At 41.4% G+C, this 18157-nt stretch overlaps 1 protein-coding gene across 3 annotated transcripts in view; it reads right to left on the reverse strand.

The window, feature by feature from the left end:
* The window catches only part of LOC124551104 (zinc finger protein 239-like), a 67118-nt gene extending 66799 nt beyond the window's left edge, over positions 1-319 (reverse strand). For all 3 annotated transcript variants that reach the window (XM_047126038.1, XM_047126037.1, XM_047126039.1), the window contains exon 1: positions 181-319. In XM_047126038.1, the coding sequence (XP_046981994.1) occupies positions 181-183 (3 nt within the window). In that variant the 5' untranslated portion in view covers positions 184-319. The remainder of the gene's footprint in view (positions 1-180) is intronic.
* Positions 320-18157: the final 17838 nt, after the last annotated feature.

Raw genomic sequence — 18157 nt, forward strand, 5'->3', positions numbered from 1 at the left:
CTGTAGTTCAATGAGTGCGCTGGTTGTGATTAACTGCAACACATGAACTATTCAGGGAAGCAAATGCACTATGAAAATACTAGCACATTTTGCCCGGCATTTGTAGCACACTGTGTAATATCTGATCACATAGCTCAAATAAATAAGGATTACGATAATTGTCGTTACGATACAACTAACCATTTAAAGCGTGAACGTTCCGAGGAACAGTTCAGGTCATCTTTCTGCTATGCGTCTTTCGAATCAGCGGGGGAGAAGTACATAGATATATACAGGAGTAGTTAACTGCGTTTACACTATGCGCTTATTATACAGAATTCAGAAACACAGACAGCTGATACACATTCTTTTGTTCCAGTTTACCTCGTGGCATGCGAGACAACATTCCTACACGAAACACGTAAGTACGCCACTGGTCCTATTCTATACTTTTGCCCAGAAATTAGTAACTAAGATAACCAACTCAAACGCGCAGAAAATACGCACTCTGCTAGACAGTAAACAGATTCTTAGCTACAGAACTCTTCCGTGAAATCTCAGTTGACACATGGTGCTCGCATTCGAATTTCAGTGATCTCTGGCGGCGCATGTTGGTAACGTCTCGGCCAGCTGTGACAGGTGAAAATGACGGACAGCTGACTTTTGTAGCCAATAAGAATGATGTTTTGGTTTCAATAGCGGGCGAAACGAATTTTGATTTTCAAGATACCATCCTTTAGCACAGTACGTGTCTTAGCGCGATAGAACTGAAGTTTCTCAGGAAAAGATGTACACACAGAAGCACGTAATAAATGATTTAACGCAAGTGTTATCATTATATTCTTTTACATTAGGTGTAGTGTGTGCTAACAGCATCCACGGTTTGTACACTGTTGCTAGATTCTTCATGAAATGAATGAACATATTCACCTTTTGAAGTATTCTCTACGCACACATATTCGAACTAATAACTACTAAAAAGTTTTTTTTTTTTGCGCTGTCTGGTTCTGTGAAGAAATTTGGGGATTACAGAAGTGTCTGTTCCCAGCCATTGCTTTAACCCATGACGTAATCAATATGGCGGTAATGTCTATACTAAGCGTATCCAATATGACGCTTATGACGTCACTACATACACACGGCAACAATCACGAAAATAATTATAAATAAGACAACAACATCTCCCCCTAAAATACAATCAAACTAACGGGACAACCGCGGGAAATTGGGGGTTCTAAGGTGAGGACAAGCTAAATATAATAGTAAAAAATAAATAAAAAGCACACACCACGGTCCAAAAAAAATGACGATCAAAAACGAAAAAATTGCGACATTCCGCTACACCAACAAAAATATGCAGGAATCGGACACTTCCCTTGACCTATATAGGTCAACTACAGGTGACGATACCAAAACGCCAATACCTACAACTAAAATTTTCTGTGCGTGACTTCTCTTTTTTTTATTGTGATGGTCATTTCTCCATGTGTAGGTGGGTGCCCACAGAATGTTTTTGCAATTGGAATTCCATGAGAAGATCCCGTCGCAACGAAAATCGCCTTTGTTTTAATGATTGCCACTCCAATTCACGTATCATGTCTGTGGCACTAGCTCCCCTATTTCTCGATAATACAAAACGAGCTGCCCTTCTTTGAACTTTTTCGATGTCTTCCATCTGATGCGGATCCCACACCGGACAGCAATACTCCAGAATAGGGCGGACAAGCGTAGTGTAAGCAGTCTCTTTAGTAGCCCTGTTGCACCTTCTAAGAGTTCTGCCAATGAATCGCATTCTTCCGCTGGCTCTACCCACAACATTATCTATGTGTTCGTTCCTATTTACGGTATTTGTAATTGTAATTCCTAAGTATTTAGAAGAATTTACAGCCTTCAGGTTTGTGTGACTTATCGCGTAATCAAAATTTAGCGGATTTCTTTTAGTACTCATGTGAATAACTTCACACTTTTCTTTATTCAGGGTCAATTGCCACTTTTCGCACCACAGAGATATCGTATCTAAACCATTTTGCAATTCGTTTTGGTCATCTGATGAGTTTACAAGACGGTAAATGACAGCAACATCTGCAAGCAATCTAAGACGGCTACTGAGATTGTCTCCTGTGTCGTTAATATAGACCAGGAACAATAGAGGGCCTATAACACTTCCTTGGGGAACGCCGGATATTACTTGTGTTTTACTCGATGACTTTCCGTCTATTACTACGAATTGTGACCTTTCTGACATGAAATCACGAATCCAGTGGCACAACTGAGACGATATTCGATAGCCACACAGTTTGGTTAGAAGACACTTGTGATGAACGGTGTCGAAAGCCTTCTGGAAATGGGGAAAAAAGTTGAAAATATGAAGTTTGTGTTGGGTAGAGAGTTGGACTTGGGTAGTTGGTGCAGCAATGCTGCCCACAGTACTCCAGTGGTGTAATGGTTGGCATTTCTGCGTTGTAAGCGGAAAGACGTGAGTCTGAGTGCTGGCTGCGGTACAAATTTTAACTCAATTCAACAGCTTCCATCATCAGAATGAGAGTTTATTCCACATTAATGTTAAAGGGAATAGTTATCAACGGAGAAATCACGGTGCTACGCTAATCGAAGATATCAATTCAATTTGGAACACTAATCGGCCGCCTAGTAACTGTTACCGAGTATCTTTGGCGGCAAATGCAATAATAATTTTGAACATAAACTTAAAGAACGAGACTTCAAAAGATTAGTATAACCCGACAATAGACTCAAATTAGTGTAAAGAGCGGACATTGTCAACAAATATTGGTAGCAATGACGGATAGTGTTGTGTTGCCACGCTTTCACGTACCTCGATCTCGACGGGGTGAAGACTATGGGCTCGGCATAGAAAAAGGAAATTAAAATTTATCTGACTGTGAAAGTGCCACTAGGCAACATAGGAGGCTTCACGCTACACTCCAGACGAATTTGTGTCTCGGGAACCAAAACCAGCTGCCGTTCCCTGTCTAGCAGCTTCCAGGAACAACAAAATTTTCATCTTCAGTGCTTTGCGTCTATATTGACCGAATTTAAAAATTTAAAATGGTGTCGTAACGTACTCGTTAAGAGGTATACACTGAGGTGACAAGAGTCACGGGATGCCGATATGTACATACACAAATGCCGCTAGTATCGTGTACATCAGTTTGGATTCCGTAGAAATGTTGGAACACGTGAGGCAATACTGACCCTACGACTTGTCTTAGATTAAGGAAAGGCAAACCTACGCTTCTAGCATTTGTAGACTTAGAGAAAGCTTTTGATAATGTTGACTAGAATACTGTCTTTCAAATTCTGAAGGTAAAATACAGGGAACGAAAGGCTATTTACAATTTGCACAGAAACCAGAAGGCAGTTATAAGAGTCGAGGGGCTTGAAAGGGAAGCAATGGTTGGGAAGGGAGTGAGACAGGGTTGTAGCCTATCCCCGATGTTATTCAATCTGTATATTGAGCAAGCAGTAAAGGAAACAAAAGAAAAATTCGGAGTAGGAATTAAAATCCATGGAGAAGAAATAAAAACTTTCAGGTTCGCCGATGACATTGTAATTCTGTCAGAGACAGCAAAGGACCTGGAAGAGCAGTTGAACGTAATGCACAGTGTCTTGAAAGGAGGATATAAGATGAACATCAACAAAAGCAAAACGAGGGTAATGGAATGTAGTCGAATAAAATCGGGCGATGCTGCGGGAATTAGATTAGGAAATGAGACACTTAAAGTAGTAAATGAGTTTTGCTATTTGGGGAGCAAAATAACTGATTATGGTCGAAGTAGAGAGGATATAAAATTTAGACTGGCAACGGCAAGGAAAGCGTTTCTGAAGAAGAGAAATTTGTTAACATCGCGTATAGATTTAAATGTCAGGAAGCCGTTTCTGAAAGTATTTGTATGGAGTGTAGCCATGTATGGAAGTGTAACGTGGACGACAAATAGCTTAGACAAGAAGAGAATAGAAGCTTTCGAAATGTGGAGCTACAGAAGAATGCTGAAGATTAGATGGGTAGATCACATAACTAATGAGGAGGTATTAAATTGAATTGGAGAGAAGAGAAATTTGTGGCACAAGAAAGGATCGGTTGGTAGGTCATATTCTGAGGCATCAAGGGATCACCAATTGAGTATTGGAGGGCAGCATGGAGGGTAAAAATCGCAGAGGGAGACCAAGAGATGAATAAACTAAACAGATTCAGAAGGATGTAGGTTGAAGTAGGTACTGGGAGATGAAGAAGCTTGCACAGAATAGAGTAGCATGGAGAGCTGTGTGAAACCAGTCTCTGGACTGAAGACCACAACAACAACATCGTGTACATAAGGTATAAAAGGGCCGTGCATTGCCGAGGCCGTTATTTGTACTTAGATGATTCATGTGAAAAGGTTTCCAATGTGATTATGGCCGCAGACGGCAATTAAGAGAATTTGAACGCGGAATTGTAGTCGGAGCGAGAAGTGTGCGACTTTCAGTTTCGGAAATCTTCAGAGAAATCATTATTCTAAGACCACAGTGTCAAGAGTGTGCAAAGAGTACGAAATTTCAGGCATTACCTCTCACCATGGACAAAGCAGTGGCCGACGACCTTCACTTAACGACCGAGATCAGCGGCATTCGCATAGAGCTGTCAGTGCGAACAGATAAGTAACATTAGTGCGAAATGGTCTTGCGGTAGCGTTCTCGCTTCCCACGCACGGGGTCCCTAGTTCGATTCCCCGCTGGGTCAGGTGTTTTCCCTGCGTCGAGGTGTTGTTGTGTCGTCTTCATCATCATCATCAGTCATCCCCACTACGGTCGGAGGAGGGCAATGGCAAACCACCTCCACTAGGACCTTGCCTAGTCGGCAGTGCGGGTCTCCTGCATCGTCCCCTACGCTCTTCCGAGTGTGGGACTTCATCATCATCTTCATCATCAGCCGTAGAAAGCAATGTAGGATGTACGACGAACGCATCCGTTAGGACAATGCGTCACAATTTGAGCTGATTCTGGATCACGGGGTCCTGAGCTCGATTCCCGGCCGGGCTGGAGATTTTCTCTGTCCGGGAACTGGGTGTTTGTGTTGTTCTCAGATTAGATTAGATTAGATTTACTTTCATTCCAATTGATCCGTAGTGAGGAGGTCCTCCAGGATGTGGAACATGTCAGAAAAACAACGTGTCAAATATTTACAACTAAAACAAATAAGCTAATGTACCATTCCACAGGTCCCAAGTGGAATGATCGTCATTTTTTAATGAACATTAAGAGTCATTTTACAAATACACTGAATTTAAAATAAAAAAGTTTCTTATTTATTTATAAGGTAATAAACATGTAATACAACTACTGTAAGATTTATTTACAATGAACACATTACTGCACTGAAATGGTGCAGAAGTTAGATTATACTTACACACACACACAAATTTTCAATGAACACATTACTGCACTGAAATTGTGCAGAAGTTATGTTGTACTTATATACAAATCAGTTGGTTTTACTAAGAAATTCATCAATGGAGTAGAAGGAGTTGGTCACCAATAAATCCTTTAGGCTTCTCTTAAACTGAATTTCATTGGCTGTTAAGCTTTTTATCGCTGCTGACAAGTTATTGAAAATGTGTGTTCCTGAATAATGCACACCTTTTTGTACAAGACTAAGTGATTTTAAATCCTTGTGAAGATTATTCTTATTTCTAGTATTGATTCCATGAATTGGGCTATTGGTTTGAAAAAGTGATATATTTTTAATGACAAATTTCATTAAGGAATAAATATATTGGGAAGCAGTAGTTAGTATCCCTAGTTCCCTAAACAGGCTTCTGCAGGATGTTCTTGAGTTCACACCACATATAACTCTTACTGCACGCTTTTGTGCCCGGAAAACTTTAGCTTGGCTTGATGAATTTCATCATCATCATCCTCATCATTCGTGACAGTGGCTAGATTTGATTGTGTAAAAAAATGGGACTGTGTGAAAATTGGGACTTAGTAGGGGCGCTGATGACTGCGCAGTTGAGTGCCCCACAAACCAAACATAATCATCATCAAAATTTGACGTTAATGGTTTATGGCAGCAGACAACCGAGCAAGTGCCATTGCTAACAAGAAATCGCCTGTAGCGCCTCTCCTGAGCGCGTGGCCATATCGGTTGGTCCCTAGACGACTTAAAAACCATGGCTTGGTCAAATGAGTCCCGATTTGAGTTGTTAGGAGCTGATGGTAGGGTTCGTGTGTGGCACAGACCACACGAAACCACGGACCCAAGTTGTCATCGAGGCACTGTGCAAGCTGACGGTGGCTCCATAATGGTGTGGGTTGTGCTTACAAGGAATGGACTGGATCCTCTGGTCCAACTGAACCGATTATTGACTGGAAACGTTTATCTTCGGCTACTTGGAGACAATTTGCAGCCATTCATGGTCCTCATGTATCCAAACAATGACGTCATATCATGGGGCCACAATTGTTCGCGATTGGTTTGAAGAATATTCTGGGCAATTCGAGCTAGTGATTTGACCTCTCATATCACTCGACATGTATCTCATCGAACATTTCAAATTCAGCATTTTGCTTGAATTAAAGTTTCGTTTCACAAAATTCCTCACGACTTTGAACGTCGTGCACAGTTCTGCCATTGGGTACAAGAGAAATTACCGGACGATGACAGATTTTTTGTAAACGTCCTATTTAGCGACGAAGCGTCATTCACCAACAGCTGTAACTTAAACCGGCATAATATGCACTATTGGCAACGGAAAATCCACGATGGCTGCGACAAGTGGAACATCAGCGACTTTGGCGGGTTAATGTATGGTGTGGCATAATGGGAGGTAGGATAATTGCCCCCCATTCTATCAATGGCAATCTAAATGGAGCAATGTATGCTGAATTTCCTACGTAATGTTCTACCGATGTTACTACAAGATGTTTCACTGCATGACAGAATGGCGATGTACTTCCAATATGATGGTTGTCCGGCACATAGCTCGAGTGCAGTTGAAGCGGTATTGAATAGCATATTTCATGACAGGTGGATTGGTCGTCGCACGTTCACCGGATCTAACGTCCCCGGATTTCTTTCTGTGGGTAAAGTTGAAGGATATTTGCTATCGTGATCCACCGACAACGCCTGACAAAATGCGTCAGCGCATTGTCAATGCATGTGCGAACGTTACCGAAGGCGAACTACTCGCTGTTGAGAGGAATGTCGTTACACGTATTGCCAAATGCATTGAGGTTGACGGACATCATGTGGAGCATTTCTTGCATTAATGTGGTATTTACAGGTAGTCACGCTGTAACAGCATGCGTTCTCAGAAATGATAAGTTAACAAAGGTACATGTATCACATTGGAACAACCGAAATGAAATGTTCAAACGTACCTACGTTCTGTATTTTAATTTAAAAAACCTACCAGTTACCAACTGTTGGTCTAAAATTGTGAGCCACATGTTTGTGACTATTACAGCGCCATCTATCACAAAGCGAAAAAAGTGGTCCAACTAAAACATTCATATTTCTTTATGTACTACACGAATATGTTATAAAAATGGGGGGTTCGTATTTTAAAAAACGTAGTTGATATCCGTTTGACCTATGGCAGCGACATCTAGTGGGCCAACCTTAGCGCCATCTGGTTTCCCCCTTCAAGCTAGACTACTTTCGTTGTTTGTATTTTTTTCGTTTGACGCTTATTTCGTGAGATATTTGGCCCGGTCACGATCAATGGACCACCCTGTATACACTACTCAAGAGAACTGTGGAACATGACTTTGGGCATCTGCCATACTCCATTGAGCAATTATTGAAAACTGGGTATATTATAACTTTATCTTTCACGAATTAAGTACACAGGCAAACATCATTACATCCTTGTCATCCTGTGGTATCCGTTCCCATTTGGCAATTGGACCCCATTAGAGTTCTTAGAGTTTCTGCGATGGAACAGTACAACCACGAACACATTTATCAAGCACGTCCAACATATGTACGATGGGGTTCTGATTGGGACTCACCGTCAGCCATTCCGCTACTTCAATGTCCAGGCTTCGCAAGAGATCTCTTCTGACGCCCGCCCCATTCACCCTGGTATTAGAAGGAGTTCAGGGCCACCACCACATACGTCAGTCACCACCTGGTCCAACAGGACCTGTCGATGTGCTGCCTGGCGTCACGGCTACCGTGGACAACGGCATCATACGGCCATCAACACTGAAGCATCCCCACGTATTCAGAGAACCTTGGAAATCTGTCATTTGGCAGGTACCGCTCACCACGGATCTCCGCACACAAACACAGCCATCACCTTGCGTTACAGACATCTGGACAAGTCTGTGAATAACACGTTATGCCGGTGACGAAGTTGCCAGTTGACATGGCGATGGCAGAACTGAAGGCGGAGTTACTGAAAAGAGTTTTCCGTAATTCCTTCACGACAGAAGACGAAGTAAATATTCCAGAATTCGAAACCAGAACTGCTGTTAGCATGAGTGACACAAAAGTAGATACCTTAGGTGTTGTGAAACAACTTAAAACACTTAAGAAAGGCAAAGAAAACTAAGCAAAACCTGCCACATTATAAGGATCTTAAAAACTTGTTGCAGCAAAGCCAGCCTGTTGAATGTATACTACTCCTATGTGCATTCTGTAATTAAATATGGCATAATCTTCTGGGGCAATGCAACAACAAATATTAAACTTTTCAGGATGCAAAAGAGAATATTAAGAATTGTTGAAGGGGTAAACAATACAAAATCATGCAGACCTATATTCAAAAAACTGTCAGTTCTTCCTCTTCCTTGCATTTTTATCTACGAAACATCAGTTTTCATCACACAATATGTTGATAGACACCCAGATATCTTATTAAAAATGAAGATATACATGCATACAATACAAGGCAAAAATCTGACCTTCATATGAAACAGGTAAGAACATCGTTGTGCCAAAAAGGTACACTACATACTGGTATAAAGATTTACAATAATCTGCCTAACCATATTAAATCAGCAGGTAAACTCTGTAGTTTTAAGGCTGAAGTAAACGCATATTTAATTGATCATTGCTTTTACAGTCTGACAGAGTACATAGAAGCCAAACAACAAAAATAAAGGTGCATTACGAATATTCTACTTTGTATGTTGCCTCTAATGTTTGTTGTATGTATGATTCTTTGCTAAATTACTTCAATATCTAGTCCTTAGGATTGCAAAACAATCTGCATTTTATCTTGTAAATATCTAACCATGTCCAATATCCTTGTATATATTCTATACATGTAGGATTTGAAGGACTAAATAAATAAATCAATAGATAAATAAGTCTTCCGGTCCAGGTGGTGTACCAATCAGGTTGTTTTCAGAGTATGCAGACACAATAGCGCCTGAATGAAATTTTCACTCTGCAGCGGAGTGTGCGCTGATATGAAATTTCCTGACAGATTGAAACTGTGTGCCGGACCGAGACTCGATCTCCCCACCTTTGCCTTCCGCAGGCAAGTGCTCTACCAACTGAGCTAGGAGACGAGGTACTGGCAGAATTGAAGCTGTGAGGACGGGTCGTGAGTCGTGCTTGGGTAGCTCAGTTAGTAGAGCACTTGCCCGCGAATGGCAAAGGTCCCGAGTCCGAGTCTTGGTCCGGCACACAGTTTTAATCTGTCAGGAAGTTTCACGACAGCGCCTTTCTTAGCAATCATATACAACCGCTCACTTGACGAAAGGTCTGTACCTAAAGACTGGAAAGTAGCACGGGTCACACCGATATTCAAGAAAGGAAATAGGAGTAACCCATTGAAGTACAGACCCATATTGCTGAAAATTTGCAGTAGGATTTTGGAGCATATACTATACTCGAACATTACGTATCACCTCGTAGAAAATGACTTATTGATACATAACCAACACAGATTCAGAAAATATCGTTCTTGTGCAACACAGCTAGATCTTTCTTCCCATGAAGTAATCGATTCCATATTCCTAGATTTCCAGAAGGCTTTTGATACCGTTCCTCACAAGCGACTATTAATCAAATTGCGTGCATATGGAGTATCGTCTCAGTTGTGGGACTGGATTCGTGATTTCCTCTCAGCGAGGTCACAGTTCGTAGTGATAGACGGTAAATCATCGAGTAGAACAAAAGTGATATCTGGTGTTCCGCAAGGTAGTGTCATAGGCTCTCTGCTGTTCCTGATTTACATAAATGATCTAGGTGGTAATCTGAGCAGCACCCTTAGATTGTTTGCAGATGACGCTGTCATTTACCGTCTAGTAAAATAATCAGACGATCAATTCCAATTTCAAAATGATCTAGAGAGAATTTCTGTATGGTCCGAAAAGTGGCAGTTGGCACTAAACAAATAAAAGCGCGAGGTCATCCACATGGGTGCTAAAAGAAATCTGATAAATTTTGGGTATACGATAAATCGCACAAATCTAAGGGCTGTCAATTCGACTAAATACCCAGGAATTACAATTACGAGCAACTTAAATTGGAAAGACCACGTAGATAATATTGTGCGGAAGGCGAAACGAAGAATGCGCTTTGTTGGCAGAACACTTAGAAGATGTGACAAACCCACAAAAGAGACAGCCTACATTACACTTGTCCGTCCTCTGCTGGAATATTGCTGCACGGTGTGGAATCCTTACCAGGTAGGATTGACGGAGGACATCGGAAAAGTGCATAGAAGGGCAGCTCGTTTCGTGTTATCGCGCAACAGGGGTGAGAGTGTCACTGATATGATACGCGAGTTGGCGTGGCAGTCACGGAGACAAAAGCGGTCTTCTTTGCGGCGAGATCTATTCATGAAATTTCAATCACCAACTTTCTCTTCCGAATATTTTGTTGACACCCGCCCGCATCTCGTGGTCGTGCAGTAGCGTTCTCGCTTCCCACGCCCGGGTTCCCGGGTTCGATTCCCGGCGGGGTCAGGGATTTTCTCTGCCTCGTGATGGCTGGGTGTTGTGTACTGTCCTTAGGTTAGTTAGGTTTAAGTAGTTCTAAGTTCTAGGGGACTGATGACCGTAGCAGTTAAGTCCCATAGTGCTCAGAGCCATATGAACCATTTTCTTGACACCCACCTACATAGGGAGAAATGATCATCATAATAAAATAAGAGAAATCAGAGCTCGAACGGAAAGATTTAGTTGTTCCTTTTTCCCACGCGCCATTAGAGAGTGGAATGGTAGAGAAGTAGTATGAAAATGGTTCGATGAACCCTCTGCCAGGCACTTACGTGTGAATTGCAGAGTAACCATGTAGATGTAGATGTAGAAGGGGAGCTTCAAGACGTTACCGTGTCAACAGGACATCTGGGTCGCAAGGTTCTTTCTCGAGACCTGCTCATTACAATCTGATCGGACACAGCGGTTCCAGTACTTCATCTGGGATCGCCTTGCAGTGCTGTACGACGATGCAACGAAGAGATGGCCAGACATCGAGTCTTCACGTGGGGTTGTAATGCTTCAGCGATCTTGTCCAGCTCACCTTGTGTACTGACCTGTCTTCCTGTAGCTTGTCCACAACGTATGGAGACACATCGAATCAAACAGGCTGCCCCTGCAACTGGCACTGCATTAAGATGCCGCATTGCATGAGCTTGGTTGAGTAAAACGTCCAGAAATGTCAACTGCAGTCTCTGTGCCTCCCCAGAAAACACTGGGACACCGGTACCGACCTCCTTTTGAGGAGCCAACTGTTACTGTAATACATAACACAGCCAATAGATGGCGAGCGATTTTAATTGTTGCTTACAATGAAAGTGAAGATTTCAAGCCATGTAATAAGGCCACATGTACTGTCTGGCCACCATAACTTGAAGATTTCACTAGTGCTGCCAGAAGCGGATAAAATCAACACTACTTGAAAGATATTCATTTGTCTCCGAGCACTGCCAACGTCAAGCTGCCCCTAGATGCAAAGTGGTACAGAAGTCTTGCGCCCACGAGCTGTAAGTACTAGCTGAGGTGTTTACATTAGAGCAAAAACTTACTCAACTTTACTTCTTCAAGCTACTGGAGTAAATTTATTTGAGGAACTTGTGCAAGTCTTTGTTACAATAGTGCAGTTATTCTTAAAAACCAGAGCGGTCGCCACTGTTGTGGCATTATAATTATTATTAATGAATAAAGCTAGTGACTAAACACAAAAATAAAAAAATAGAAAAATATTAGAGGAGTGCATATTCATGGTAGCAAGAAACAGAATTCAACTAACTAAAACCAGAGGATTTCATTCAAATTAAAAACTTTGAGGATGTCGAATGCAAATTTCGAACATCTTTTGTCCATTGTATAATCAAATACTCGATAACAGAAAAGAAAACTGAGGGCCGATGTCTCACCAAGACTGCGTTTTAATTACTCTTCAATTTTTGCAAGCAGTATTTACTGCTTTTATCACAAATGTAGCGCATCTATGTTTACTTTAACATTAAAAAAATCAGCTAAAATTTAAAGACGAACTGCCAACCTACTTTCCCGTTAGGTAAAACGAACTGACGGGTAAACTCATTTCACATTTCCTTGATTGATGGTGTCAATTATGTGCGTTTAGGGACTCCAACGGTACATTTCTTTCGGCCCATTGTCTTTGCGTCATTCTCCTTTTCGACAATATTTTCGCACCGGTCTTCTGTAAGTTTGAGAAGAACTTCCACTAAAAGCCAAATTGGGCAAGTACTTGCAGCAAAATGCAAGAAACTGGAACGAATTTTCACCTTTAGTGGAGTGAGCTTTGATCTCAAACTTTCTGACAAATTAAAACTGTGTGCCGGACCGAGACTCGAACCTGAGAACTCGATTTGGCACACAGTTTTGTCAGAAAGTTTCATGCACGAAAGCGTTTCCACTAACTTGAAAACTTCTTGAAATTGACGCAACTAGTGGACGTCGACTAGAAGGGCCGAGGGGAGGGGGGAGGGGGGGAAGGGGGGGCGGGGTTTGCAGATACGGTGGTTCGTAAATTACACGCAATTCTGTGATTGTATGGATAATGCGCCATACAATAGCAGCGAGTTCTACAGAATGCCTAATAAATATGGTTTCCAGATTGCGATGTCAGACTGGTTGCAAAATGGGGAAATTAGCCGGCCTGTGTGGCCGAGCGGTTCTAGGCGCTACAGTCAGGAACCAAGCGACCGCTAAGGTCGCAGGTTCGAATCCTGCCTCGGGCATGGGTGTGTGTGATGTCCTTAGGTTAGTTAGGTTTAAGTAGTTCTAAGTTCTGGGGGACTGATGACCTCAGAAGCTGAGCCCCATCGTGCTCAGAGCCATTTGGGCAAATAAACTGCAGCGACTCAGTGAGGAAGCCTGAATCTACAATAAAGGAAAACAAACCAGTCCGGAAAGTGTACGTCGCGGATAAAATCGCTGAGATCAGAGGCCAAAAAGTAGTGCCTCTACCGCCCTAAAACTGAAATCTGAATCCGAAAGAGGTGGCATAGGCCAAAATAAAAACGATTTGAGGGAGAACAATGGCGCTGGTCACATGTCGAAGGAAATATTCCAGAACGTTGTTAACGCCGCTTTCCTTTCAGTTGCCGGCCGAAGTGGCCGAGCGGCGCTACGGTCGCAGGTTCGAATGCTGCCTCGGGCATGGATGTGTGTGATGTTCTTAGGTTTAAGTAGTTCTTAGTTCTAGGGGACTGATGACCTCAGACGTTAAGTCCCATAGTGCTCAGAGCCATTTGAACCAGTTTTCCTTTCAGTTACTGCACACGACTGGCAAGCTTATTTCAGGAATGTTCGGCAGCTGGAGCAGGAGTATTGGACACGAGACGGAATAATGGAAATGGCCATCGATGAAATTATCATTAATGCCACATCCTCAAGCCGTGATGATGATCTTGAATCAAACACAACTGACAGTGATATTTAGTGAACATCAGTTTGACAGTCCTTTCAGGCACAATTCATTACATTTTGTAAACATTACCTCTGTGCTGCCTTTAATAAATGCAATATGCAAACAAATACCAAAAATCATTTTTTTTCTTTCAGTTCATATTGTCGTAGGTTGCACATTCGCCTACTTTCATTTCCATTGTTTTCGATAAATAAAGAATACACAACTTGTAGGTAAAGCTCTCGAGCATGAATATGTCAACAAATTAGGGATTTCCGGTCTCACGGAAGTGTCACACAAACGGGCAATATTTCTGCGAGTGCTGCCTCCGATTTCGTGTCAAGAACAAAACGCGGGCGGCGGTGGCAGCAGTGCTACAAATAGCCGACGCTGCCTTCCCCTCATCTCTCCTCTCGCTCGGCAGTCGTAATGCAGGGGCACAGCCGTTCACGAAAGCCACCGCGCCAATCGCCAACTTAAAGTGAACAAACGGTACTGCCTGTATCGAAGTAGATATAACAGACCAGGCGTTGATACACGTGGTCACCTAATTCCTTACAGTGGAGTAGGTCTTTTAAACAATGTTTTCATTGCCACCTCTTTCCTGCAACTATGACTATGAAAAATGACACTCAAATACACAGGCGCAAAGTATAGGTTCGATGACAATGACGATCGTTTTCGCTCAGTTTTACATGTGACTGTCATAGGTAATGATGGAGTGAGAATAGCCATAATTGAAAACGTTGTCAGTACTATTATTCCATTTCTCACAGACAACTTCACTCTCTATCTCTCTTGTCAGTGGTACATATCCTACTGAGTGGAAGCAAAGTTTAATTTGACCAGTACTGCAGAATGCTAACCCAAAATCACCTGACGAATAGAGGACTGTCAACATATTACTCACAGTACGAAGCTTTGGAGTATGTTGTTTAGGAACAGCTGACAGACTACCTTAAAACTTATGACATCTAAGATAAAATAATAGCATAGGCTTCCATGGCCAGGATCTACTAGTCAGAATAATAACCAAAAATATTAGTCGAGCTCATTGTAAAGATCTGTTCAGAACAATGGGGATTTTAACTGCTCCATGTGAATATATTTATCAGTCAGTTGTACACATCAAAAATAACATTGGTAATTACTGCACAAACAGCTCTGTCCATGACCATGCAGCAAGAGATAGACTCAACTTACATTTACCAAGGAAAAAATAAACATAAATCTCAAAACAGCATTATCTACCAAGGAATAAAACTGTACAATAAATTACCAAAAGAGAAAAAGGCAGCTAAAAAGTACCTGTTATGCAATAGATTGCTCACGACGATCTTGCCAGATTGACATACCGTTTCCTGACTGAACTGCAGACTGCTGCCACTCCTGTCCGTCAGATCACTTATGTATACAAAAAATAATAGCGGTCCTGTCACACTTCCCAGGGGCACACCTGACGTTGCCCTTGTCTCTGATGAACACTCGCCATCGACAACAACACACTGGGTTCTGTTACTTTAGAAGTCTTCGAGTCACCCACATATTTGGGCACCTATTCCATATACTCGTAACTTCGTTAACAATCTGCAGTGGGGTACCATGTCAAATGTTTTCTGGAAATCTAAAAATATGACATCTGCTTGTTATTGCCCTTAATCCATGGTTTGTTGGATATCACGTAAGAAAAGGGCAAGCTCACTTTCGCACGAGCGATGTTTTCTGTATCGGTAGTGAGATAAGATAATTTCTACAAATATCAATACTTCAGACTAAGATAACATTAGAAATCAACTGCGAGCTGAAATTGAACTGGAACAGATGCAGTCCGGACGCAAACGCAGAAAGCCTTCCATAAGTTCTCGATGCAGAGGTGAGTAATTTGAACGCGTATAGCACACGGGCAGTTTCCCTATGCTCATACGGCCAAATTATCCTACTTGATCCATAAGTAGCTTCTTTTGATGAATCCTAGCACACTACAGAGTTATTTTGATATTCTCAATTTCAATGTATTGTTGTGCTGGGTATGAATTAAAATATTCACTGTGACGCCTGTGAGATTTATAGGAACCAAGTGCGCATTCAGACTATGATATGCAGATGGCAGTGCATGTTCACTGGAGAATGCAAAAATGTTCAGTGCGAAAGCTGAAGAATGACGAATTTCTAAATGACAGAGCAGTTGTTGGAAAAGGATGACGCTGAAATCACAAAAAAGGCGAGCTAAAAACAGCGACTCTCGTATTTCTGTTATAATGGTTATTGCAGATTGCGAAACAAAATGTGTACCCATTTTAACATTTCAGGAAATCCGTCAGAAATACTCCTAGTTTATCGGGTGGTTCAAGAGCATACTCAGAATCTGAGTTAGAAGAAAGATGGAACAGTTCTGAGATTTCACGAGGAATGTTTCAGAGTATTGCTATAGTGTCTGGCACGAGAATGGGGCTTCAAGGTCATCTCGCCATCTTACAGCATTGCCAGATTTTTTATAGTGGTAATTTCAAATGTTCATAAAAATTCAAAAAAATATTGGGCTGCTCTACTCTATTTTTAGTCTAGAATATGATGGAGTACTTTCCAAATGAAAATTCTCACTAGCTGCTAGGAAATAAATAAAAACTAACGTTACAAGAAATTTTGGAAGAAAATAATTTTTTACTTCAACCTGTGGTAGTAACAGAATCACTAATGTAATTGGACTGAAAAAAAAGAACATCCTCAAAGTTTACAGATGCATATGCTGCGTCTTTTATTTCACTAACATAAAAGCGTTCAGAGAGAGAAAATAAAATATTGTAAGATGTGTGAAACCGAACCGAGTGCGTAGCGAAAAATGTAGTCGCTGATGAATATCGGTTCTGTAGGACTACGAAGAAACATCCCGCGAGAAAGTTTTTAAGAAAACTACAAAATTATTTTTGGTAACATTTCAGACATAATTGTATCGTATCACGTACAGAGGCAAACTACTTCTGCGATATTCGGTGCGCAGCAGCGCGTGAGTCGTTGAAGGCCGTCGCCAAGTTTTCTTCGGACAGCTCACTTTAATATGATCAAAAATATTCCCTACTTTCCGAAAATATTTTACTGTCTGCTAATATATATCCTTCATGATTGCATCCATAACTCAAAACGCCAATGTACGCTACGAAAAAGTAAATGGGTTTGAAGCATTTTCAGTGAAGTCGAGCAAAAAAATTGTTCTAAAGGTTTTGTGAAGCCCAAGTTTTATCTAAATTTGCTGTAAGCCTATTGTTCTCAGAACGTAATACGTGCTTGGTACACAAAAACGTCGCTCTTACTACTGCAATGTCCCTGTCTTGTGTTACGAATTTCGTCCATCATTACAGTTCCCGAATTAAAAACCAAGTGGGTGGAGAAGGCAGTGCATTGAAGTAACTGGCCAGAATAACCAATTTTATCACGGACATTACCCTGTATTTCTCTAGCCAGAGGATATATCCTCTGTCATACTAAAGTAATACAATTCTACGTTCTGGCTTTTTGTAAATGTCGTCAATTATCACAGATTTCTATGCTCTTCTCGGAGAATCAGAAAAGGTGCTGGGATTGTTCTGAGGTTAACTGCACTGTTTATATATACGGTATGAACTGATTTACCCTTACTACGAAACAGCCAGTAAATCCTTCTATGAAAACAAGGGGTTAAATTTCGATTGTACAAGTAAACCGAATACATTACGATTATATCCGAATGTAAAGACATTCGATATAGGTTTTTGGGAAAAACTGTTGTTAATTAATGCAGAATTGGCAATCTTATTTTAATTGGCAGTTACTGTCGAATAAACTAATCGCCACCACTTGTGATAAATTTATCAGACTTCTACTGTAAGGGAAAAACATTCGCAGTATGTCATCTATAACTGAAATGAATAGACAAACATTTAAATCAAGTCAGCTTTTTGCATAGAAGGCACTTTTCTAAACTGAAGGATCTTCTGGCTCCGTGTCTTCAGGTTCACTGTCGCTTCTTTCAGCCAGGAGTATCATCACAGTTTCCACTATGGTGTCTCCTAAACCCCGGGTTAAAGAAATCAGTTTCCTGCAATGCTTCAGCGTGTTTTACGCACCTCTCCCAGTCCTGCTGAGTAACATTGTCAAGAGCTTTGTGTCTTAGCTTCTCGATGTCAGCAAGTTTGACAGTAGTATTTCTTTTCGCTACTTCTCGCTTTATTTGGGTCCATATCAATTCAATGGGATTATACTGGCAGTGATACGATGGTAGACGTACCACTTGGTGTCCCATTTCGTTTGCCAGTTGATCTAATTCGCAAGTATTTTTGGCACCTACGATTTCTTCCTTGGACAGGA

This window comes from Schistocerca americana, chromosome 9 (assembly GCF_021461395.2).
Source record: "Schistocerca americana isolate TAMUIC-IGC-003095 chromosome 9, iqSchAmer2.1, whole genome shotgun sequence".
NCBI classification, from domain to species: Eukaryota; Metazoa; Arthropoda; class Insecta; order Orthoptera; family Acrididae; genus Schistocerca; species Schistocerca americana.